Here is a 27,643-nt window from a genome sequence, read left to right on the forward strand (position 1 = left end):
TAGCGTATTCATCTCTTGGTCTCCCTCTACGATTTTTACCCTCCACGCTGCCCTCCAATGCTAAATTTGTGATCCCTTGATGCCTCAAAACATGTCCTACCAACCAATCCCTTCTTCTAGTCAAGTTGTGCCACAAACTTCTCTTCTCCCCAATCCTATTCAATACCTCCTCATTAGTTACGTGATCTACCCACCTTATCTTCAGCATTCCTCTGTAGCACCACATTTCGAAAGCTTCTATTCTCTTCTTGTCCAAACTGGTTATCGTCCATGTTTCACTTCCATACATGGCTACACTCCATACAAACACTTTCAGGAACGACTTCCTGACACTTAAATCTATACTCGATGTTAACAAATTTCTCTTCTTCAGAAACAATTTCCTTGCCATTGCCAGTCTACATTTTATATCCTCTCTACTTCAACCATCATCAGTTATTTTGCTCCCTAAATAGCAAAACTCCTTTACTACTTTAAGTGTCTCATTTCCTAATCTTACCCCTCAGCATCACCTGATTTCATTTGACTACATTCCATTATCCTCGTTTTGCTTTTGTTGATGTTCATCTTATATCCTCCTTTCAAGACAATGTCCATTCCGTTCAACTGCTCTTCCAAGTCCTTTGCTGTCTCTGACAGAATTACAATGTCATCGGCGAACCTCAAAGTTTTTACTTCTTCTCCATGAATTTTAATACTTACTCCGAATTTTTCTTTTGTTTCCTTTACTGCTTGCTCGATATATAGATTGAATAACATCGGGGAGAGGCTACAACCCTGTCTCACTCCTTTCCCAACCACTGCTTCCCTTTCATGCCCCTCAACTCTTATAACTGCCATCTGGTTTCTGTACAAATTGTAAACAGCCTTTCGCTCCCTGTATTTTATCCCTGCCACCTTCAGAATTTGAAAGAGAGTATTCCAGTTAACATTGTCAAAAGCTTTCTCTAAGTCTACAAATGCTAGAAACGTAGGTTTGCCTTTTCTTAATCTTTCTTCTAAGATAAGTCGTAAGGTTAGTATTGCCTCACGTGTTCCAACATTTCTACGGAATCCAAACTGATCTTCCCCGAGGTCCGCTTCTACCAGTTTTTTCCATTTGTCTATAAAGAATTCGCGTCAGTATTTTGCAGCTGTGACTTATTAAACTGATAGTTCGGTAATTTTCACATCTGTCAACACCTGCTTTCTTTGGGATTGGAATTATTATATTCTTCTTGAAGTCTGAGGGTATTTCGCCTGTCTCATACATCTTGCTCACCAGATGGTAGAGTTTTGTCATGACTGGCTCTCCCAAGGCCATCAGTAGTTATAATGGAATGTTGTCTACTCCCGGGGCCTTGTTTCGACTTAGGTCTTTCAGTGCTCTGTCAAACTCTTCACGCAGTATCTTATCTCCCATTTCGTCTTCATCTACATCCTCTTCCATTTCCATAATATTGTCCTCAAGTACATCGCCCTTGTATAAACCCTCTATATACTCCTTCCACCTTTCTGCCTTCCCTTCTTTGCTTAGAACTGGATTGCCATCTGAGCTCTTGATATTCATACAAGTGGTTCTCTTCTCTCCAAAGGTCTCTTTAATTTTCCTGTAGGCAGTATCTATGTTACCCCTAGTGAGACAGGCCTCTACGTCCTTACATTTGTCCTCTAGCCATCCCTGCTTAGCCATTCTGCACTTCCTGTCGATCTCATTTTTGAGACGTTTGTATTCCTTTTTGCCTGCTTCATTTACTGCATTTTTATAATTTCTCCTTTCATCAATTAAATTCAATATTTCTTCTGTTACCCAAGGATTTCTATTAGCCCTCGTCTTTTTACCTACTTGATCGTCTGCTGCCTTCACTACTTCATCCCTCAGAGCTACCCATTCTTCTTCTACTGTATTTCTTTCCCCCATTCCTGTCAATTGTTCCCTTATGCTCTCCCTGAAACTCTCTACAACGTCTGGTTCTTTCAGTTTATCCAGGTCCCATCTCCTTAAATTCCCACCTTTTTGCAGTTTCTTCAGTTTCAATCTGCAGTTCATAACCAATAGATTGTGGTCAGAATCCACATCTGCCCCTGGAAATGTCTTACAATTTAAAACCTGGTTCCTAAATCTCTGTCTTACCATTATATAATCTATCTGATACCTTTTAGTATCTCCAATTCTTCCAGGTATACAACCTTCTTTCATGATTCTTGAACCAAGTGTTAGCTATGATTAAGTTATGCTCTGTGCAAAATTCTACAAGGCGGCTTCCTCTTTCATTTCTTCGCCCCAATCCATATTCACCTACTATGTTTCCTTCTCTCCCTTTTCCTACTCTCGAATTCCAGTCACCTATGACTATTAAATTTTCGTCTCCCTTCACTACATGAATAATTTCTTTTATCTCGTCATACATTTCATCAATTTCTTCATCATCTTGAGAGCTAGTTGGCATATAAACTTGTACTACTGTAGTAGGCATGGGCTTTGTGTCTATCTTGGCCACAATAATGCGTTCACTATGCTGTTTGTAGTAGCTAACCCGCACTCCTATTTTTTTATTCATTATTAAACCTACTCCTGCATTACCCCTATTTGATTTTGTATTTATAACCCTGTAATCACCTGACCAAAACTCTTGTTCCTCCTGTCACCGAACTTGACTAATTCCCACTATATCTAACTTTAACCTATCCATTTCCCTTTTTAAATTTTCTAATCTACCTGCCCGATTAAGGGAGCTGACATTCCACGCTCCGATCCGTAGAACGCCAGTTTTCTTTCTCCTGATAACGACATCCTCTTGAGTAGTCCCCGCCCGGAGATCCGAATGGGGGACTATTTTACCTCCGGAATATTTTACCCAAGAGGACGCCATCATCATTTAATCACACAGTAAAGCTGCATGTCCTCGGGAAAAATTACGGCTGTAGTTTCCCCTTGCTTTCAGCCGTTCGCAGTACCAGCACAGCAAGGCCGTTTTGGTTAATGTTACAAGGCCAGATCAGTCAATCATCCAGACTGTTGCCCCTGCAACTACTGAAAAGGCTGCTGCCCCTCTTCAGGAACCACATGTTTGTCTGGCCTCTCAACAGATACCCCTCCGTTGTGGTTGTACCTACGGTACGGCCATCTGTATCGCTGAGGCACGCAAGCCTCCCCACCAACGGCAAGGTCCATGGTTCATGGGGGGATGATGGAGATAAAACCAAATTAATATTCACTGTGTTTAATACATAACATTAAGTAGTGTGCAAACTCACTTTTTCTTCATAAGATATGACTGTGAACTGCATAAATAGAAGAAAGATTTTAAAAAAGCTATAAATACATGCCAAAATGAAATTCACAAAACTGTGAAAGAAAAACTGTCTGAAATATTTACTGTACTGGGTAGCCACAAAGTCCCATTATCTACCATTATTATGGGTTATAGACCACCAACTTAAATAATTAACAAGAACAAAGTTCTTTGGAGGAGATTTCTTGAGATATAAACCATGTAGAGCTGCTATTGAGAGGAACTGCACTGTTAACAATGGAGATCTGAGACATGGTCCTCTGAATCATAACTAAGATGAAAATTTCAGATTTCAAGACATATTTCACCTGCTTAGATTCAAGAAATCATACAGTACAGGAGGTCACAAAGAATGAAATTACTTCCATAAAAACTGTAGAGGAGACGCTGTTAATTTGTAGCTGATGTGAAGATGGAGCTTGCTGTTATCCTCACATCTGCTATGTATAATACTGATTAGTCAGGTTTCATGATAGAACTGCAACCAAATCACACTTTACCATTTCACAGAAAAAAAAAAACAAAGACGATTGTGGATACATTCATATACAACAATGATAGTGATAAGTATGAGTTAATTACTGTTTCTGCAGCTTCAGATCTGTCTTCAGGGACCTCAAGGTATATTAGGACCAAAACTAGGAAAGGACTGTTTAGTGGCAAAAATCTTATAATCGACCTATCAATACCCGGAGCAATAGGAAAGAATAATTTCACAATATTGGGAAAAGGATAAATTGCTACTCACCATAAAGATGAGCCAGTGACCTGCAGACAGACACAATGAAAAAACTGTTAAACATTTTAGCTTTTGGCCAAAGCCTTCTTCATAAGAGAGAAGAACACACACACACATTCACACAAGCAAGCATACCTCAAATACACATTACTGCAACTACTGGCATCTCTGACCAGAATGCCATTGGCATCCTAATATTGTTTATATTCCAACCTGGAGTGTCCATTGTTTGAAAGGATAATTTTTAACATTTCATTTGAAGCAGTTTCTAACCAGTTGCAGATATTAATTCATTACTTTTATTAGACTCTTGCCATCTGCATACAATACCTCTGTCTTTAAGGAGGACAATGAAAAAACAGTTGTTGTAATTCAGCTTCCACCCAGCACAAACAGTGTGACTCTCAAAATAGAATTTTTTTGACTGTGGAAAACATTTTTAAAGAAACTGTTGCACAATATAATTTCTGACAACTCCATTTGAGATTCATCAGGAGAACAGTATTCTTAAATTGCAGTCATTTGAGCACCATCAGTTTGCACCATCATGTTTTACAAATTTCTGTATGCCCACTGAGCAGCCTAGTAAACAGAGCAACAAGCAGGACTGTTTCTATACTCAACCACAATTCTGTCCAAATAAAAACAGTAATTACTGTGAAGTGCCAGAAAATTTTAATTTTTCTTTCATCAAGTATGCCTGGTGTAGAGAAAATGTTTGTTTTCATCATTCAAAAAAGGTATTGTTTTATTATGTTGACTACGGGCAGTAAAAAAGGAACTCATTGTTACTGAAATATACATTATTCAGAAATTATCATAAGAACAGTGCTCCACAAATTGTTATAAAATGTTGTATGTGTAAGAAATATTTCATCATGATTGACGGAAATTGTCTGTAATATAACATCAAACACACACTACATTGATTTATTTTCTTCTGCTAGTCACCTTTGTAAGAACTACATATGCAGCAGTTTAGCCATCAATATGAACTGCCATGTATTTGAAACATTAATGCTACCTGACATTTTTTGTATGATTTAGGGGATTCAGATTCATGTGTGTCACTCCAGGTATTTGTACTATGCCTTGTTATGCTCTCTTGTCATGGTCAGTCACACACTAGCCAGGAAGGGCTGTACAACCCACTATCATATGCAGCCATTCAGGCAACAAAAATGAGTAATTTCAACAGTTTTAAAACAATATTTGCAGTGTTCTTAGCAGCTAAAATTTTGATACTACATTTCTTTCATTGTATTCTTCCTGCACAAAAAAATGCAGGGTGGATTTTGATGTGTTGGACTGGACCATTCCAGTCACTCCTTCTGAAAGAGAATGAAATTTTCATCACTTATTAAGTAACCACCTCTGTATTTATTTGCTCTGCTTCTTATAAGTCTGTGTAACTTCCATTATCAAGGTAATTTGATAGGAAGTTTTCTATTAATAAGTGCCTTTAGATAAAATATTTGCAAACTCATTTTTCATCTTCCTATTGTATCTTGAATACAGATGGTGGATGGAATACCACTGACCCACTGACAGTTGGTGTTGGGACAGCAGCAATGCCAGTGACACGAATGCTGTCCATTGGAGGAAAGCTTTGGTGTGGTTGTCATAATACAATAAAAATTCTGAACACTGTTTCACTCAACATTGAGGTGAGGCAAAAAATTCAAGTCTTTATGTAACTGTTTTTAGAAATTTATTCGATGGAATTATTTAGACTTGATAACCAAGTTATTTAAAATATTTTGCCTGATGATGATAGCATACCAGCAAACATTCTGCCTTGTACAATAAAATATAACAATTAGACAAAAAGTAGTCAAAAGACTTTCTAGAATAGGATTCAGGACTCATGATCACTGAGAAAAAGAGCATTATTGTAAAATGTAATAAAATTCATAAGTCAAATTTATTTAATATTGTGTCTTGATAATGACCCAAAACAGACAGAAGTAGAGTTTTTGCATTTTCTTATAAACACTCCTGGTAATTAAGACGATTATCGTCTCCTTCTTTTAATGCTGTCAACCACTCAATGCATTCTCTAACCCATATAAAATTCTTCTATCAGACTACTGGATTTAACAAGAGATGGAAAATATTGATTAAAGAACCTGTATTGATACTAAGTATGATCTGCAAGATCAAGTGTTAAACTATGTTGGACTAGGAAGAAACTTTACAGGGAGTATATTTCTATTGATATGATGGAAAATGAAAACAAGAGCAGCTGTTTTCAGTGACTTCTGTTTATGTTCTTCACTCATTTGTGAGAATTGTTGAAAATATTGGCAATCTTTCCAATTTGAACATTATTGTCATTTTCTACGAGTATTGGTCTAATTTTCAATTGTTTAAATAAAACCTACTGGCTTAAGGGAGTGCTTATTAATTTTTTAATCTTCCCCATTCTTTTTTTTCTAAATGTAGCATAGCATTCACTAAGTTTAATGACTGTCATTATTTTGGGAAATGTATTTTCTGTAGGAGCTTGTGCACTACAGCTGATTAATTTTTAACCACATTTCTCTGACATAAAACTGCATTCTCACCATAGTTTGATCTACATTTCACTGCTCTAATACTAATGTCTAAGCTTTAACTAATTATTTTGGACACTAGCTAGAGAATGTGTTAAATTTTTCTTCCCTGCACACTTGCATATGAATGGTGTGATGACTCAACCAGCAGAAATATGAGATTGTGGGGCAGCAAACCCAGAAAATTTACTGCTTGTACTGTATTTTAATAGAAATTTTGTATTTGGCATTACTTCATATCAGATAGATGCATTTAAAATGCAATGTGGTATAAATTCATAATAAAACCTTTCTACTGCCATCTACATCTTGAAAAAAAAGAGTTAATGGATTGCAGCAAGGTAAATACAAATTATTAGTTTCACTTAATTGCTTATTAAAAACCTGTTGCTCTTGTGTTCCTCAGAGAAGTGCCCAAACTGATTACTGATTTATTAAGTAATGATATATGTATGAATACTATAAAAGCAATTGATCCATCATTTTGCATTATGTTGATTCTGTCTGTGAATTTGATTTCAGAAAAGTATGTAAAGTTTCCACTCATGACTGACATGACACCTTTATTGGATTCACAATGTTTCCCACCAACTTTGTTTTAGATGGGATGGATGGAAGTTCGTGTGTGCAAACCCTGGCAAACAGGGACGATGATGCAATACTCTATACTTCAGATCCAGCTTACCCACTATCAAAATACCTTTTAATTGTCACGGTGGATAATTTTTTTATCAAGTATATTCTCATCCACTTGGTTCAAAACACTCACTCAGTATTTGCCAATCCTTGTTTTACCTTTCAGAAGTAATTACTAAGAACAACACACTTTATATCCCAGAAAAAAGACTGTATTCTTTCCAGTAGGTGAAATCTACATCATCACAATTTGCTGTGCAGTGCCAACAGCTTCCATCCACTACTTTTCTTGCTGTTTCATTTATACTATGGAAGAGCAGTGTCATACCTTATCCACAACAATGCATTAATGTAAAAAATCCATTAGATCCTTTTTTATATGTTTAAAATCATTGCTGAGAAATTTATTTTTAATGTTTCCTTTTGGTAAGCACTAATGTTGCACAAAGGTTATTACATATTTAATTCTTCTGCTATATATACATCATCATCTAATTCTTCCATCTTAATCACCAATTGTGCATTTTTACCATGTTTTGATTTGTGGGTTCAGTTTTGAAATACTCTTCATGTTTGAATTCATTTCCCTATTTCTTAACTGTTAGGAATGAAGAACAAAATGTCTTATAAATCTTCATCAGTGTTGGGTAACTCTGTTGAACATGAATTGTGCAGAACTAAGAAATTTACCTGGTCCATCCATCTGGATGATACAAACAAAACAAAACCATTTTGAAAATCTGCATACACAAACCAATCTCACAAATCTAATTGCAACTGGATTGATGTGATCATGCAACATGTACCAATGCAACAAAAACCAATTTCATTGAGATTAGATTAAGTGTACTCTTCATTCCAATTGATTCATAGCTAGGAGATCTTCTGGGATGGCATCACTATGGATCACTTGGAATGAAAGGTACATCTAATCTAATCTCTAATCTCAATGAAATTTATTTTTGTTGTGTTGGTACATTTTCATGATCGTATCAACCCAGTTTCAATTAGGTTTGTGAAGTTGGTTTGTGTGTTCAGCTTTTCAGAATGGTTTGGTTTCCTGTGTTTGATCCAGATTGATGAACTGGGTAAAATATCAACCTCACTACCATGCCAACCCAGAAACTTTTCATCTTACTGTTTTATTTGCACTCATATGTAGATGACATTTTGAAATTCATTTCACGTGACATTTAAGTAACAGTGCCAAAATGCATAGTGCTGTTATGTAGCCCATCATTGTATGATGTTCGTGTTCAAAGGATATTTTACTTGCATAGAATGAAAAAGATGAAGTTTGATAGACCCACTGAACATGAATAAAATTACACTTTGGATTTGTTTCTGGTATTGTACATGGAAGTGCCCTCCAACAGAAGAAAATGTTTTTAGTCCCCAATTAAGATCATAAAAGTCTTTTATTAACAGTTTGTGGAATACAGTGAAACACAAAACAAATGATCAAGCAGTATTGGGTGGGGACACCCATACATCATCTCTGCCAGACTGTAGCTGTTTATGGCATTACTCTATAAGAAGCTAGGCAAGCAGTGAAAGACAGTTTTGATGTGAGTGCCCTGACGTCCTTTGACTTTTGATCTTCAGGGTGTGGACAAAACATTCCATGAGCCTGTTTGAGGCAGGATGAAACAGAGGAGAAACGATACGTTTGATGTCATTGTGGGTGTAGAACCACCAGACAGCAGCCATCAGAAACTGAGGCCTGCTATCTGTGCCTAAGCTGCAGGGATACATTTACTGGAAATTTTTTTGAGGTCATTGTCTGCTGCATCTTGATGGCTTAGGGAAAGTGAGAAAAAGAATTAAAAAAGGAAGAGTCACATGGCTCCCAAGAAAACTTCAACAAAATCCACATGCAGGTGTTCTCAGTGAATCCCAGCCAAGCAGAATATGATTGTTGAGGTGTTGCTCACTATGCCTGACAGGCCAAGTAATCATGAACTAGCTGTATGACATCATCATCCATTCATGGCCAGTTCATATAGTGGAGAGTGAGCTGTTTCAACTGGGAGGTCCCTCTTTGAGTGAGCTTTGCTACAGAGCTTGGGCAACACCACTCAACTGTCATCCTCCTGCATCATTGGCAGGCTGTTTTACCTGATCTGGAGTTTGTAGTGTCAAACAACAAAACAATGGAGACCCACCATACTAAGAACACACTTTGACAAGCCATCCTGTGTGGATATCCTGTAAAAAATGCTGCAATAGGGTGTTCTACTTTGACATGGATGCATTATCCATAGAATTGATTGAAAAGTCCTCCAAATGCTACTCAACCTGGAAATAAATCTGAAAACAGTTTCCTGTTTGTTGAATTCAAAATCTGAACTCAAAGGGACTCTGGAAAGGGCATCTGCATTATAATGCTTGTGAGACAGGTGACAATGTATGGAGTAGTGGTAATTGGACATGTACAAGGCCCAGTGACAAAGAGAGTGGGCCATCTGTTTTCACAGTTTACCCTTAGCCCAAACAAAGACAAGGGCTTATGGTCAGTAAGTAAACAAAACTTATTTTCTTAAAGGAAAATATGGAATTTATACATGCCAAAAATGACAGCCAGCACATACTTCCCTACCACCAAATAATGTTCTTGATCTCGATTCGAGATTTTGTAAATGAATGCTATAGGCTTTTCCAAACCATCCGGGAACTTGTGGGACAGGACAGCCTCACCATTTGTGGAGTCATCTGTTGACAAAACCAATCATAGCTGAGGCTGGTACATTGTTAAACAAGCGGCTAACTGTGGCAAGCTTTTGAAGTTTGAAATGCCTACTGACAAACTGTTACCCATTGAAAAGGAATGTCCTTTGCAGCATAACTGATTGTAAGGGTAAATGATAGAAGCTGCCTTAAGAATATAGGGAACCTTGCTGCAAAAAGCTGGAAGTTCTTACCATATTTGAGAATCAAAAAAATTTTTACTGTCTCAGCATAGTCGTGAGTGGGTTGTGAGCCTTCTAGGTAAATGACAGAAGGTTAAGAATATTTCTCTTAAAGAGCCTTTTCATACAGAGCCACAAAAATCCAATGCAGATTGTACTGATATTCGTCATTTGTACAACCCATAACCAGGAAGTCATCCAGATAGTAGACACAATGGGGAATATTTGCTATCAACTATGTAGCACTGACTGGGGCTATAGGACAAGTAAGAGTGGAAATGATTGACTGAGGTCACAGCTACATTAACACATCACACATTTATTAATATTCTCACAGCTTTAACAAGTTTACAACCTGTGCTCTGTACAAACCATTTCTCTTAAAATTCAGACAGAATCAAAACAATTAGCAAATTAATAAAGCTAAACCATGACAATTATTCAGTAAAGGAATCCAGAAGCAAGTAAAGCTCTAATATCACTCAAATAACCAAACATGACAATTACTTATTCAGGAACCTAACTTATCTAGAAAAATTAAAATTTAATTAAATTACTTTATGGGGCACAAGTATTATTCACCAGGTTCCAGGTTATGTGCTTATGAAAGAACCCCTGCATAACAATTAGCACAATATACTGACCTATCTCCTTTTGTGGCAGTTTTGCCTGCTTTTATTTCTCTGTTTGTTAGTCCTCAGTGTTGACGTACTGCGTCGCTACATTGGCTGAAAAATGGGGTTCGTAATTTTGACACTGACTACTATAAATAATGTAGTCGACATATGCACAATCTTTTGCTTTCACTGTTTACACAACCCCCCAATAATACACATTTATACAGGTATGACCAGTGCCTTATTGTTTATACTTTCCATAAGCCTCATTAATAGTTTGCAGGTGAACCTCCACATACTGCTACAATAGTCTACTGTTGAACATCTGCAAGCCGTAATAACATAAACATATATTTCAAAGTCCTTCAAGTTAATTGAACAGTCACGTTCATTGCTTTAACACATGGCCTATTGGTGTAACACTTATTTCACTGTTACGTTGATGCATTGTTGTTGTTCTAAGCAACAAAGCCTCCTCATCTGAAACTTGGCCATGGACTGACTGTCTTGTGATCAAAAATTGGGCCCTTATATATCATCACAATAATAGGTACTGAAACTATGCATTGTTTGAAGTTAAATTTACAGAAATTACAATTAAAACTTAACTCATTAAATTAGCTGAACACATTGAAAAATTGTGTGTTTTTAACAGTTTCTTCTACTACAAGGGTTAAGCTGAATTATTTGTTTAAATCATGAAATTAACATATATAGTTACACAAACAATACTTTTGACAAAACAGTTAATTACTTTGGAATTAATTAAGGGCTGGCTTTGCTAACATGTTTTCGAATAGATACAAATAGATCCTTTAAAATTACTGTTAGTTGTTCCTCCAAATGTTTATACTTAGTGCAGAATTTAGATTTGTTTATATGTCAAACATAGAACTTAAGTTATGAAACAATTACTGATTTCACCCTATAATGAAACATACTAACTAGTAATAGTCAAAATAAATTAGAAAATCAATTACATACATTAAACTAAGCACAAAATTAGATCTGATGTTATATTCTTTAAAAACTAAGGACCAATCTTTCTCTTTTATGAAAATACAGATTATACTCATGTATGTTAATGGTAATTAAGTCAAAATGAAGAAATGAATTTTAAGGAGGCAGATGACACAACAAGAGGGGAGTTAAAATTATCCCAGCTTGCTTTGTCGCACTTTTTTCTCCTTTTTTCCAATTTACTCCATGAAAACCTGCAACATTACAGAAAGTTGAAGAAAGTTTTTTAAAAAAATAATAAAGGCCTTAATAATATAATTTTGCATACATATTCCAGACAATTATGCAAGACTGTACTATCAGCTGAACTGTAGATGCTTTAATGAAATGTCTATAATACCACACACAGAAAGCAGATACCACTGAACAGTTTAAATCAGGCAAATGTTTCTGTAATAAAGTGTATACATGAAAGTGCTGAATCTTTACAGCTTATATAGTACATAAAATAAATACAACCAGTTTTGTGAGCTACACAGCACATGAAGGAACTGAATGTCTGACACAGTCACGACACACAATTGCTGTGCATCTGGCTTATTGACATTCCATGAATGCACAGTGAATTCATGTCAAGCATACACAATGACAGTCCTCCATGCAACAAACTGTGGTCCCTTCTGATTAGGTACAGCCAAGTAAACACACCTTCTATCCATGTCAGTTGTTCCTTCACAGTTCACGACAACTTCCCACTTACTCACAGTACTGGTTCCAACTGCCTCTTTCTGCACTGCACTTGTGCAAGTCCCTTCCCTCATAAGCAGTGCCAATAGTGTGTGTGGCCAACCTAGAATAACAGTTCAGATATTGCCAACCTAGGCCATAGTGTCAAACATGGCACATACTCCCCACCCCTTGCTACTGTTAGGCAACCTGCTGAAGAAACTCTTGAATCAGCCATGAGGCCTGGCTTTACCTGAGTTAGGTGTGCCCAGATCTCCTTCCCTGTCTAGAGCTCCTCCAAATGGATGATCACTGGTGTTAAAAATTCGTGAATTTGAGAGGGCCCAAAGAATCTGAGAAACAATTTTTTGGTTATTTTTTCTGCAACTGTGCTCAATTCTTGGAAATTTCAAACAAATACCATGCCACCAGTTAGATAGATGTTTGGATGCCACCATCATTGTACCATGTGGCTTCCATCCTATGAGCCATTTAGATATGCCTCTTCACTCTCCTCCACTGTGCAATCACCTGCTCAGCTCTATTCCTTTCAGGTAACAAGTCATCAACAAACTTTAAATTGCATAGTGAAGTCATAATTTGGTAACCCAGAAGCAAGCTTGTGGGTGGGATCTGGTGGCTCTCTTGGTGCGCCGTGTAAAATTCCATGATTAACCAAGAAAGTGAGCTATCCCATCCACTATGGTCCTTACTATGGCAGGCTGAAAGGGCAGAATGGAGGTTCCTGTTAATACTTTCATTGTATGCGGGTTTGGGATAATATAGCATGATGGTGATGTTTCATATGCCCATTCCAAGACAAAATTGCTTGAACTGGTGTACTGTGAATACAGTCACATTGTGCAATTTTGTCATATGATGACATGTTGGAGACCGTGGCTGTTTTTGAAGACAAATGTTGATGGTGTTAGGACAGCAACCAGCCACAAATTTACTTTGAGTTCCTTTCCTTTGAATAAAGGAACTCAAAGTAAATTTGTGGCTGGTTGCTGTCCTAACACCATCAACATTTGCAGTCACATTAATAATAACTGTCGACTGTGGGGTGCCAAAGATACAAAATATACCTTGCAATTTCTGATTTATGATATAGATAGTTGCCCCTACACTTGGTAACGAGCAGACAAACCTGGTAAACACATCCACGCACACCAAAATGAACTTTTTGATAGCCTTAGTTCTAGGCAGAGGCCCATTAAAATCAGTCTACATCTGTCGGGAGGGTATTTCCTCCATCTTGGAAGCTAAAAGTCCAACTCTACTATCCTCGCTTCATTGCACACATTTCACAATTGTGTATTCCATTTCAAAACTAATTATTCATACCTGGCCATATAAACTGTTGTTTAATCTTTTCTCTCATCTTTTACACATTAAGATGTCCACCTACTAGTGACTTATGAAAATATTTTAACAGAAATGGAACCAGTTGTCGAGACACAGCTACCTTCAGATCACCTTTACCCCTCACCTTACAGCAGAACACCCCTTCCTTCAGCACATGGGGTTTAACATTCTGCTCTCCTAGGAGACTTTCTTTAATTGTCTTAAGGTGTTCATCAGAGTCCTGAAATTCCCTGATGTCATGGAATAAGTGCAGAATATTTGTGAGAATAGAGGCCACTATAGCACTTGCACCATAGCCCTTCTCCTGCTATTCATCTCCTTGCCCCTTTTCCACTTCTCCAGGCGTGCTGCTCAGACCATCAGCAATCACATTCACTTCAGACTTGAATGTTAATATCCAAGCCACCCATCTGGCTATAAGAGTTCTCTTTCTAGGCTTCACCTTCACCCAGCTAAGCATCTGGATGTCTGTTTCTAGGGTGAACTGCCTATCCTTGAGGTAGTACCTAATATTCTCCATATCACACAATACAGTTAAAGCTACTAACTTAGATGGAATGTCATTTCTCTAAATCATTCAAACCCCTTAAAGCATAGGTAATCACCTTTTTTCCTGTTCTTGCACCAGGACTGCTCCCACTCCTAGAGGTGATACATTTGTCTACATGAGAAATTCCTTATTGAAGTCAGATATGGCTAATACTGTCACTAATTGCAAGGCTACCTCCAATGCTACGAATGAAGTTTTCTATAAAACTTAGCTATATCAACAAATCTGGCCACTTCCTTCGCATTTTGTGGCTGGGTATACTGTCTGATTGCTTCAGCTATTTCTGTATTGATGAAAATACCTTTGCTGGAGACCAGATGGCCAAGAAACTTCATATAGAACAAGCAAGAATGGCAGGTTCTGCCCCCAAACTTATGAAAAACTTCTCTTACATGTTGAACATCTTCATGAGCTGAGTCAATGTATATGACCAGATCATCAAGATAATGATAGACCTACTGGAACTTGATATTGGAAAACTCTGCACCTGTAAGCTGTGAGAGCACAGATGCAGCTGTAGTGAGCCCAAATGGTACAAAATTACATTCAAACAAAGTCCAAGCTGTCGCAAATGCTTTACATTCTCATACCTTTCATCTAATGGAATTTCATTGCATGCCTGATTAAGATCTAATGTGGTTAATATCTTTGCTCCCTAAAACCATACAAAACATGAATGCAAGCCCAGCAGAGGTATAGTTCACAATATTACCAACTTATTTAAGCCTCTGTAGTCCATAACTGGACAATGTCATCTGTTAGCTTTTGGTACCAAGAATATTGTTGCAGCATATGGTGATTTAAATGGTCATCTCATACCTCATGCTCCCTTAATTCCTCCATTCTAGGTAATCTATATGGCACCTTTTTAATGAGAGTCTGAGCCATTAACTCCACATGATATTCAGCTAAATCCATGGTCCCCAAATCTTCCATTAACACATCAGGAAATTCCTCACATACAGCTTTAATCTTCTTTAGGAAGTGATGGACATGACCTACCTGCTGATTAATTGAGTTTGAGCTCCTCTCACTACCCACTTCAGTACTCTGTTGATCATATGCCAAGTTGACCATCCCCTTCTGCCCATGTATTTGTGGCCTAAACTTAAAATGAAGCTGCCAGCCTGCTCAGTCCACAATAAGTCCTGTTTTACCAATAAAGTTCAATCCCAAAATACACTCCTGGAAATGGAAAAAAGAACACATTGACACCGGTGTGTCAGACCCACCATACTTGCTCCGGACACTGCGAGAGGGCTGTACAAGCAATGATCACACGCACGGCACAGCGGACACACCAGGAACCGCGGTGTTGGCCGTCGAATGGCGCTAGCTGCGCAGCATTTGTGCACCACCGCCGTCAGTGTCAGCCAGTTTGCCGGCATACGGAGCTCCATCGCAGTCTTTAACACTGGTAGCATGCCGCGACAGCGTGGACGTGAACCGTATGTGCAGTTGACGGACTTTGAGCGAAGGCGTATAGTGGGCATGCGGGAGGCCGGGTGGACGTACCGCCGAATTGCGCAACACGTGGGGCGTGAGGTCTCCACAGTACATCGATGTTGTCGCCAGTGGTCAGCGGAAGGTGCACGTGCCCGTCGACCTGGGACCGGACCGCAGCGACGCACGGATGCACGCCAAGACCGTAGGATCCTACGCAGTGCCGTAGGGGACCGCACCGCCACTTCCCAGCAAATTAGGGACACTGTTGCTCCTGGGGTATCGGCGAGGACCATTCGCAACCGTCTCCATGAAGCTGGGCTACGGTCCCGCACACCGTTAGGCCGTCTTCCGCTCACGCCCCAACATCGTGCAGCCCGCCTCCAGTGGTGTCGCGACAGGCGTGAATGGAGGGACGAATGGAGACGTGTCGTCTTCAGCGATGAGAGTCGCTTCTGCCTTGGTGCCAATGATGGTCGTATGCGTGTTTGCCGCCGTGCAGGTGAGCGCCACAATCAGGACTGCATACGACCGAGGCACACAGGGCCAACACCCGGCATCATGGTGTGGGGAGCGATCTCCTACACTGGCCGTACACCACTGGTGATCGTCGAGGGGACACTGAATAGTGCACGGTACATCCAAACCGTCATCGAACCCATCGTTCTACCATTCCTAGACCGGCAAGGGAACTTGCTGTTCCAACAGGACACTGCACGTCCGCATGTATCCCGTGCCACCCAACGTGCTCTAGAAGGTGTAAGTCAACTACCCTGGCCAGCAAGATCTCCGGATCTGTCCCCCATTGAGCATGTTTGGGACTGGATGAAGCGTCGTCTCACGCGGTCTGCACGTCCAGCACGAACGCTGGTCCAACTGAGGCGCCAGGTGGAAATGGCATGGCAAGCCGTTCCACAGGACTACATCCAGCATCTCTACGATCGTCTCCATGGGAGACTAGCAGCCTGCATTGCTGCGAAAGGTGGATATACACTGTACTAGTGCCGACATTGTGCATGCTCTGTTGCCTGTGTCTATGTGCCTGTGGTTCTGTCAGTGTGATCATGTGATGTATCTGACCCCAGGAATGTGTCAATAAAGTTTCCCCTTCCTGGGACAATGAATTCACGGTGTTCTTATTTCAATTTCCAGGAGTGTACATTCACTAGCTAAATCTTCCACAGCCCTCATGATGACCCTCCAGGAACATTTTTCCAATTTTCAAACTGAGCCCTCCTAAAATATGGATCACCACTTGTTCCTCCATGAATTCCAATTCTAAGGGCACCACACTTCTATTAATAGTGCAACATATTCCACAGTTTCAGCAGTACCAAGATCATGCCAATATTGATGACTAATCAATTCTAGCAACATAGTCCATACGCTCAACATTGTCTATGGTTTCAGCAGTACCATGCTCATGACAGTACTGCCGACCAATCAATTCTAGCAAGGCTGTAGACAGAATTAACCCAAATTCTCTCTCTTATTTGTTTCCATATATTATTCTGTTGCATGGGTCACACTACTTCCTCCTATAATTTACTCCTGACAGTAGTGTCTATTAATCGCAATGTGTCAATGTTATTTACTTGCATAGCTAATGTTCAATGTTGGGACTCCAGTATAAAGTTGAAAAACTCCATTATTTTATCAACAGAATCTAGTGAAAACTGAGAACACTCATGTAACCTGTCCTGTAATGGGTTCTGTAACATTGAAAGCAGAGTGTCAAGGACTGCTTGCCCTAACCCAGCATTATTTTCTGCTCAGTTATTGTCACTATTTGGTTCACTAAAATTGCTATTATGAGGATATAACCAATCCTGAATAATATTACCATATCTTACTAGTTATTGTGCCTGCTCCTTGTCTGCACCCAGCAAATCATTCATGCTGTGAAGATAACTATTGAAACGAGCCTGTGATCTATGCACTGGATTAGGAATGGGTTCCACCTCACTTTGCACAACCTCCAGCATTTCTTCCAAAGCAGCAGCAATATTTGCAGTGGCCAACCTTACCTCCTTGGGTTTGGTAGTCCAATGTACAGGCAAGTCACTGTTTTGATGAAGTTGCTCAATCAATTCATGAACAGTATGTTTGGGCTCTTTTTGTCTCTTTAATTCATAACCAAGTTCATTCCTCATCAGGAATGCTGGATCCCTTACATCAGTGGGCATTCTGAAAAATTTGACACAGTATCAGTGAATAAGCTAGTGTAATTACACAACATATCTATGAACACTGAACACTGTCACTCAATCAATTGAGCTCACCCTGCTACAACATGTGCTGTGCTGACTGGGGCTAAGACAAGAAAGGCTGGAAACAATTGATTGAGTCATAGCTACATTAACACATTACACATTTATTAATATTTTCACAGTCAGCCAGCTTTCACAGACTGCTCCTTAATTATCTCTATTCCTATGAGAATCCATTAACTCATCTTTTCGACAAATTTACACCATGTGTTCTTTACAATGATTTCTCTTAAAACTCACACACAACACAAATAATTGGCAAATTAATAAAGCTGAACCATGGTAATTATTGAGTACAGGAATCAAAAAGAAAGCGAACCATAATATTGATCAAATAATCAAACCTGACAGTTACTTATTCTGGAACTTAACAGATCTACATAAATCAAAATTTACTTTAAGTACTTTAAGGGGCATAAGAGTTATTCATGAATTTGTGTGCTTGCCTAGGGAACCCTCAAATGCCAACTAGCATAAAGTAGTGATTTTTTTTTTCACTCAAAGATAAACATTAGAAATGGCTTGGCATAGCATCCACTAGGGAACACAGAACAGAAGTAATATTTGAACTAGTTGCTCCCCTTTTTGTGTAGGTTGCTTGGGTTCAAGGCACTGCACCCTTACATGCAATATTTATATCATCAACCTTTGAGTTCCTTCGTATGACAAATAGAATACAATATCTCATCTTGTACCTGAAACAGGCCAGTGTTAGCAAGCATACACTGTACACATTTTGGTGAATTACCTATGATACCACACACAGATGGCAGATACTACTGAACAGTTTAATTCAGGCCAATGCCTCTGTAATAGAGTGTGTACACAAAAGAGTTGAATCTCTACAGCTCATGTAGGCAATAAAGTATATATGAAGTATAGTTTGAGCAAATAATAGAATGAAAAATCATGAAGTGGTGACACAACCATTAGTACACAGTATCTAAAGGAACTGAATGTCGACACAGCCCCAGGCTGTGGCTAAGCCATGTCTCCGCTATATCCTTTCTTTCAGGAGTGCTAGTTCTGCAAGGTTCGCAGGAGAACTTCTGTAAAGTTTGGAAGGTCGGAGGCGAGATACTGGCAGAAGTAAAGCTGTGAGTACTGGGCGTGAGTCGTGCTTCGGTAGCTCAGATGGTAGAGCACTTGCCCGCGAAAGGCAAAGGTCCCGAGTTCGAGTCTCGGTCGGGCACACAGTTTTAATCTGCCAGGAAGTTTCATATCAGCGCACACTCCACTGTAGAGTGAAAATCTCATTCTGGAAACCTCTCCTAATGATTACTCTCACTTCCACACCTACTGTGTGTGCACAGCTCCATCAGGGGCAACATGAATTACAACATTCTTGATCAAACTTTCTGTGTATGATCAGCCACAAGCATACATAAATGTACACTTCCTACTTAATCCTTGAAAATCTGTGGTCAGCTTTCTGAGTCTGAGTTATGACATTTCAAAAATTCCAATTGAGCTGCTACTAGATGCATTTTAGTAGAAAAATGTTCTGTCAAAAGTGGTAACTCCAAGAGTTCCAACAATGGGGGCAATTTCTACACAAGATAATATAACTAGGGGCTGATAAATAATTTAAAAAAGCCCTCTGTCATTGTAGGACTGAATCTCACTTGTCTGGAATTGTAGTGCTAACCACTTCTGGTAAACATCCCAGTCTTCTTTCACATTTTTTGGATGCAAAACTGGAATAGCTTGCAGGTATTGTGGCTGCCCATGATCTGAGCGCGGTCAAATGTTGGAGCAACATCTGATGTTGGTTAAGATGCTATTGCCACAATTCCAAAAAATTCACAGCCATGTTAGCTATGCTATCTGACTCAATTTTATCACTAATGTTGTAGTCCCAAGTTTAGATTACAAAAGTCATTTGTTAATACTTTGTGGAATACACTGAAATGCAACATATATTATGCACAGTTCATAAATGTCACTGAACTGGTGAATTTTCCAGGACTACAAATGAAACCAATGGCAGTAGCACAACCTGAATTATGGTAGTGACAACCACATATAGATGAAGCTGAGATTAGTCACTTAGCTGAATGGTATCACAGTCTGCTGAAGTAGGAGTTAACAGCAGTAAGTGGATGGCACAAACTCAGATTCCAAGCAGGCCCAGTTGGAACATAAAAGAATCAAGAGAATTACCAATGTAGTGCTGAGTCATTGCCACTACTTCTGTTAACCATGGAAAGGAACACATAAGTCAGTAAACAGAAATGAAACTGGACCTTCTGCCTCTTAAGCTTAAAATGGCTGTTTGATTGACCATATGACCAGCTGATCAGAGATGCTGTATTGATTACTGCTCACAGAAACACTGCCAGTGTATGAATATGTAGATGTGTATTGCAAAATTATGTCAGAAGCTTAGCTTCAAGGCATTTGTTTTTGTATAGGGGTGAAGTTCTCATACTTAAACTGATGGCAATAAGAGTTGTGTTGATTTGGGGGGAAGAGATCAAACAGCAAGGTCATCAATCTCATCAGATTAGGGAAGCTTAGCTTCAAGGCATTTGTTTTTGTATAGGGGTGAAGTTCTCATACTTAAACTGATGGCAATAAGAGTTGTGTTGATTTGGGGGGAAGAGATCAAACAGCAAGGTCATCAATCTCATCAGATTAGGGAAGGATGGGGAAGAAAGTCGGCCATGCCCTGTCAAAGGAACCATCCTGGCATTTGTCTGAAGCGGTTTAGGGAAATCACAGAAAACCTAAATCAGGATGGTCCGATGCGAGATTGAACCATCGTTCTCCCGAATGCAAGTCCAGTGTGCTAACCACTGTGAGAGCAATAAGAACAAACAAGGTTGCTCATTGCTATGATGCAATGTTTCTTTGTTCTCTACCTGATGGGGTATCAAGTAGCTTCCATTTAATCATTTGAAGAAATATATGTGTTCTGTTAACACAAAGGAACTCCTAACACCCTTAAGAGCCTCCTTAATGGCCTGACACAATTACACTCAAAATTTTTATCACAGTTACAGATAAATGAATCTTTGATTCATGTCTAGTTCTCTTTTATACATTAAATGTGCAGATAATGTTTGTTGCAAAATTAACTATACTTTCAACTCTTCAAAATTCAACACTGATTAGGGGTGAGATATGTTTTTATCTATGTATGTAATAAAGATACATAAAGTTTCTTTGATATTGTTGTTGACATTTCTTTCCTGCATTACTTACATTAAAATTTAGTATTTCTGTTTCATTTCAGCATTCCTTTCAAGTAAACTCTGACAGCAGTCGATCTGTAACATGTTTAGCACTGGCAGGATTTGGTGTTTGGATTTCCTTACAGAATTCAGCAGTTGTAAAACTTTTCCATGCAATATCATATGAATGCCTCTGTGATGTTAATGTTGCACCTGCAGTAACAAAAATGCTACAAAGTAAGTGAAATGATATAACAACCTGATGAATAAATCTTGACATGAAATAAACATTATATACTTGTTGTTTATGATAGCATAGTTTTTGCAACCTGATGCATAAACCTTGACATGAAATAAACATTATATACTTGTTGTTTATGATAGCATAGTTTTTGTCACTTGTGAATATTGTCCTCATGATACATAATCAATATACAGGATGATTCTTATACACATTTAAAAACCACAAAGACAATCAATGGCCATGAATGCATTTCTTCAGGACTCTAGAAATATGGAAATAACATGGGGATGGATCAGGACTGTATGGAGGTTGTGTAAGGGGTTCCTGGCAAAACGTCTGCAGAATAATTAAAGCAACTGTGGCAACAAGTGGTCCTGCCAACATGTTTTCAAGGTTGTTACAAGTATGCCACAGAAGTTTCACCGTGAAGCCCTTACACATTCTTCATACATTTCCAGTCTCTCCCCATGTGATTTCCATATTTTTGGTGCCGTGAAGAAAGACTTCCATAACCACTGAATTCCTTTGGATAAAGAAGTGCACTCATGGATACAATCACGACTCCTTAGGCAACCACAAAATATTTCCCATAAAGGCATTGACAGTCTTGCCTCACAGTGGGATAAATATGTTAACATTTAAGGTGATTACTTTTGAAATAATACAATTTACTTACTTTTTTCCATCTGTCATGTTTTCATTTGACTGCCGCTTTTATATTATATGTAACACAAAGGTTATTGGGAGACTGCAGAAGCTTTCCCAATGCTGCTGGTGATTTCTGCATTCTGCATCTACTTCCCCATTATTACAGATAAGCCTGCCAATACACGCAAATTGGTCAACATCCTGTAGTAACTTCTGTTGCACTACAGTTTGAGTAGATACTTTTCCACTTTATATACATATTATGTTCGCCTATCATCGTTTTATTTTAGCCCTCCAGAGATGGGCATTCCATCCAGCTTGGTAAACAAGGCAAAAACCTGAAAATACGTACTAAACAATGGAAAATCCAGGATGGGATGTAACAATATAACAAAAAGGATAATTGTTACGCACCATATAGCAGAGATGCTGAGTCACATTTTCAACAAAGGCCTTCTTGGCTGAAAGTTAACTTTTCAAAAGTCTTCTTATTGTGCCTTTCTGTTATTCAGCATCTCCCCTATATGGTGAGTAGCAGGTATCCTCTTCATTATACTGTAAAAAAGTACAGGTATAAATGGAATGTTGGTTCATGTAACAAGAGGAAAGACAACACTGCAACTATGCAATGTAGCAAGAATGGTATTCTAATGATGTACTATTTGTTGTTGAAAAACTTTTGGTGCTTGTAATTGCATAATCAGTGGGTGACCTGGAGTTAGAGCACAACAGCACAAAAAAATGGGGAGCACAAATCAGATTACTGCAGGAACTAAAACTAAATTCAAATCAAACTGCAGAGGTGTCATTATACATACTGGGACAAATTCTGTTACAAGCAGCAGGGCAGGATAAATTATGAATGAAACAAGAAACCTGATTTGTTCAGCTATAAGATTTTATGCAGGATCCAAGATCAGAGATAAGTAATTATACACTAAATGAGTGTGCCTTAGCCAGTCACTTTTGTAGATGCAAACATAAAGGCAGTGAAGTTTCTGTATAAGTTAAAATAACAGCACTATTCTTTCAGATTACAACAATAAAGGCCAAAAAGTCATGGAGTTTCTGGTGTATTGAAAATGCATTTACAGATCTGCAGGTAGAAATATTAGAAACTTTAAGCAAAAATTGCAAAATTAGTAGGAAAGAATATGAAGACAAACATTATTTTGTGCAGAGACTTTAATATAGCAAGATTTTGAAAAATGCTTGTCACAGCATAACACAGACATTAGGTCTTACACATCTACAAGAGTGACTCCTCCAGGTCAATCAATCATTAATAAAATTATTGCCAATGTTAATGCTTGTGCTATGAGACATAGACAGTACAAAAATAAATATTTGTTTATTAGGGACAGCTTACCTGCTTCTTCATAAGTAATGGCCTAACATCAGAACTGAAGCAAACTGCCAAAGAAATAAGAATCATTGGCAAAGAAAACATAAACATCTTTTAAGCGCTATTAAGTTGTGAATTTGGGACTGAGCTCTACAGACTCAGAATGCAAAAGGGATGTATCATGCTTTTATTGGTTCAGTAACATATCATTCAATGTGGCATTCCCCTAAGTAAAGTACCAGCTCAAACACAGTGTCTTAGCAATAAAATATTTGGTTGTGATGGAAGTAAAAACTGGCTGTAGTTCAATGGTCATACTAGAAAGTAGTTACAAAATCATTGAATTAAGTGAAGTAAAATCTTTGTTGACAAACAAAGGTTAAAGGAAGCCAAATAGGCATAAAGAACACAATGTGAGAAGCAATAAATGAATTCAGTGATAACATTTTTGCCAACTGTTCTGGCCAAAAATCTTAAAACATTTTGGTCTTATGTAAAGTCAATAAGCAGATTGAAATTATCTGTTTAGTGACTCAGTGGCCACACTAGTACCAAAAAAATATTACAGAGAGGAGGCCCAAATACTGAATTTGATCTTCTGGCAGTGTTTGACTTGGAAGATTGTAATATGCTTTCTGCTTTCACTCTACAGACAAATGTCAAAATTGTAGCTACTGAGATAAGTGATCATGGAATAGAAGTTCAACTAACTTCACTTTACAGAGGAAATACATATGCACCTAATGAAATATCTCTACGATTATATACATATCATATGAAAGAACTATTTCTCCCTCCAACAGCAGTTCTTAAATGGATGCAGGGGACAAATGGTACAAATTTACAGGAAAAAGGCACAGGGCATTCCTGTGTCCAAGAAGGGCCATTGAACATATCTACATGATAATAAGCCTAAGATCTCCTTCAGAATCAACATTGATTCCACAAACAGACATCCTCTGAAAATCAGAATACAATGTTTTTCCATGAGGTCTAGTGGGATGTAGGTAATGTCAATCAGGTTGACGACATATTCCCTGACTTATGGGAGGCATTCACTGGAGTTCCACAGTACCACATAGTGAACAAAATACAAAACATAATGGGTTCTGAACCAGTTTTGGCAATTAGAACTCAACACATCATTCTTAACAGAATTAAACTGGCAGATGAAAAAGTAACTTCAGGACCATCATAAGCGAGTGTTGTAGGGATGTTTCTTTTCACAGTATACATAACTGATCTAATGGATAATATTGGAAGAATTGTGAGGGCGTTTGCAGACAATGGTGTTGTATAAAGAAAAGTTGCACTAACAGAAACAGAAGCAAAATGCAGGAAGAACTTCAGATCAAAGACAATCAGTATAGAGACTGTCTGTTTATCCTCAATGTAAATAATTGTAACATAGTTCACACAAATAATGGAAAGAACCATTACCATTTCATTACACTAATGGTATTAAATCATCAGAAACAGTATCAACCACAAAATATCTAGAGGCAACTTTCCATAAATGGTGTAAAGTGGGATTATCACATAAAACAAGCCATAGGAAGAGCAAATGGTGAGTTGATATTCACATGAAGAATCATAAAGAAATGCTAGTTATCCACAGAAGGCTTGTAAAACAATGATTCAACCAATTATTTAGTATTTCTTATCAGTCTGAGTCCCTTACCAGGTATTATTAATAAAACAGAGAAGATAGAGAGGATCCACTAAAGAGCCCTGTGTTCCTCGTGTGTTTATTCCATAAAGTGGGCATTATAGTTATGCTGTCAAGTCTCGAGTGGCAGATGTTATGCTTCACAGAGAGGTTTACTGTTAAAATTCCAAGAGCACACATTCCAAGGAGGGTCGTGAGACGTACTACTTCCTCTGACGTACATGTAATGAAATGACCATGATGTGAAAATTCAGAGAGATTAGAGATAATACTGAGGCTTATTGATAGTCATTACCCCTATGCAGCATTACAAAGCAGAGCAGTTGATACTGCTATCAGAAGTACACAGTGCAGATTGGTTAGCAGAGTTTTATTGTAGATGTAGATGTATAACACTGCAGGAAGCTGCAGCATCTGAGATGGCAGGATGGAGCTGAAAAAATGTGAGATGTTTTGAAAGAAATACATAAAAATAATAAAAAAAACAAGAGTAAGAACAATTACAACCATTAAAACAAAGTCAAAAAAATCATAAAAGAAGTTAGAAATATAAGAAAATATGTAACACACTCAAGAAATTGGTAGAAAGATTGCAAACATAATCAATGACAATTATGTAAAAGCAGTGGAAACTTGGAACATGAAAGAAACAGACCAAAAATGTTGTAAGGTACCTATAGAAATATATTTCACAGTTTTTCTGAAACCAGTTACAAAAGGGTAACTTAGAAAAACTATACACAACATATATGTCAAGAAATCAGCTAGTGGTGATGTAGTACTGAGACACATAATACAGCTTATTAGTGAACAGACAATCACACAGAAAATTGCTGTTTTTAGGGGTAGAACATTACCAGGAACATTGAATATAAGCAAGAGTCGGTAAGTGTATGACCAATGGTAACACCAACAACAGACTACATGTTTTCGACAAACTGCCAGTTGGAACAGCAGACAATACACTTTAGAAAATTATATTTTTAATCTATAATCACAATTTTTTAGTTTGCCTAGAATAGTTTCATTGATCTCAACCCTTTCAAATAAACTTTAAGTGCTTGTTTATTAGGACAATTACAACATTCTAGTATCATCCTAGCACATTTTCAGAAATAATCAGCAGTTACCCACCAAAGAACAGCATCAATGGATGAAACAGGGATTTTATCCAAAATGTTTTTTTTTATCTTTCCAAAGCATTTTTTGATGTCATCTATGCAATACTTATAGAAAGACAGGAACTATATAACATTCATGGGCAAGTATAAGAATAGATACAATGATAACTAAGTAACAGGAAACTGTAAGTATCAGTAGTAAATGCAAACCAATCAGAAGCTGAAGCCATCAAATATAAAGTGCTGCAGGCTTTGGTAATGGAACAATAATTGTGAACGATACAGCTGTTGAGAAGAAAGAAATAAAGTTTTGTATACTGATGACCTGACTTTACTGAAGGGTGATAAAAATGTGGAACAGCTGAGTAGAAGAGGATTTATTTCTGCAAATGCTACAGCCCAGAAGCTCAGGAAAAATGACCTGGTTATAAACCTGAAAAAGATTATGTATGTAATGTTAAGAAGGAAAGTATGAGCATACAAATGTAAAAGGCGATAGAATAAAGCTTGTTGAAGTAGAATCCATTTCCAACAGCTCATGAAAAATGACCTGGTTATAAACCTGAAAAATATTGTGTATGTAATGTTAAAAAAAGGGAAGTGTCAGCATACAAATGTAAAAGGCAACTGACTAAAGCTTGCTGAAGTAGAATCCATTAGATTCTTAAATATTAGTGTGTATAATGAAACACTTTCTGTTGAAAAATAAAGGTAGTATACTAATTACAAAAACCTGTAACACTATCTAAGCAAACAGCTTCTGTGCACAGTACACAATAGACTCTTTGAAACACATTTGCTATGTGGGTACAATGATATTCAAATAACAGGAAATGGCATGTGTTAATAGTTCCACATCTAATTCCAAAAAGCTTGGGGTTTGATCCCCTGTCATTGACAGATTACCTTTCTGAACATATTGTTTCTTTCACCTCTGGAAATGGTTTGTTAATGAAAAAATGTAAACTTGCACCATGGTGTAAAGCCAGTTTCAAATTCTACATCCTCCAATAACTGGCTGAATAAGTCATTTATACAGTCAGAAGAAGGCAAGGATATCCCATCTCCAACAAGATGATGTGCAGTAAAGCACTAAGGTGGTCAAATCAATTTTCAAAATGAGGGTAGTATTACATTTTTTTAAAAAAAATCATCTGTATATCACCGATGTTAAAAAGGGAGAATGAAAAGACATTTTTTTCTGTAGTGGAAATAATGATTATTCATGAGTTACTCCAAATGTGATGTTAATAAAATGTTTTCTTTTAATATAACTGACCAGAGTCAGTAAAGTGTTTTCTTGTTAGGTAGAAAAATATGTATTTTATTGTTAATAAATTATTTTCCTGTTTTCCACATGAATACTAACAAGATTCATATTGCTTTATATTC

The 27,643-nt window shown here is 37.9% G+C and overlaps 1 protein-coding gene across 1 annotated transcript in view; it reads left to right on the forward strand.

The window, feature by feature from the left end:
* The window catches only part of LOC126248595 (rho guanine nucleotide exchange factor 17), a 650,439-nt gene that overhangs the window by 612,200 nt on the left and 10,596 nt on the right, over positions 1 to 27,643 (forward strand). The window contains exons 15-16 of the mRNA XM_049949719.1: positions 5,533 to 5,681; positions 21,287 to 21,461. Coding sequence (XP_049805676.1) covers positions 5,533 to 5,681; positions 21,287 to 21,461 — 324 coding nt within the window. The remainder of the gene's footprint in view (positions 1 to 5,532; positions 5,682 to 21,286; positions 21,462 to 27,643) is intronic.

The sequence above is a fragment of the Schistocerca nitens genome, chromosome 3, assembly GCF_023898315.1.
Source record: "Schistocerca nitens isolate TAMUIC-IGC-003100 chromosome 3, iqSchNite1.1, whole genome shotgun sequence".
NCBI lineage: Eukaryota > Metazoa > Arthropoda > Insecta > Orthoptera > Acrididae > Schistocerca > Schistocerca nitens.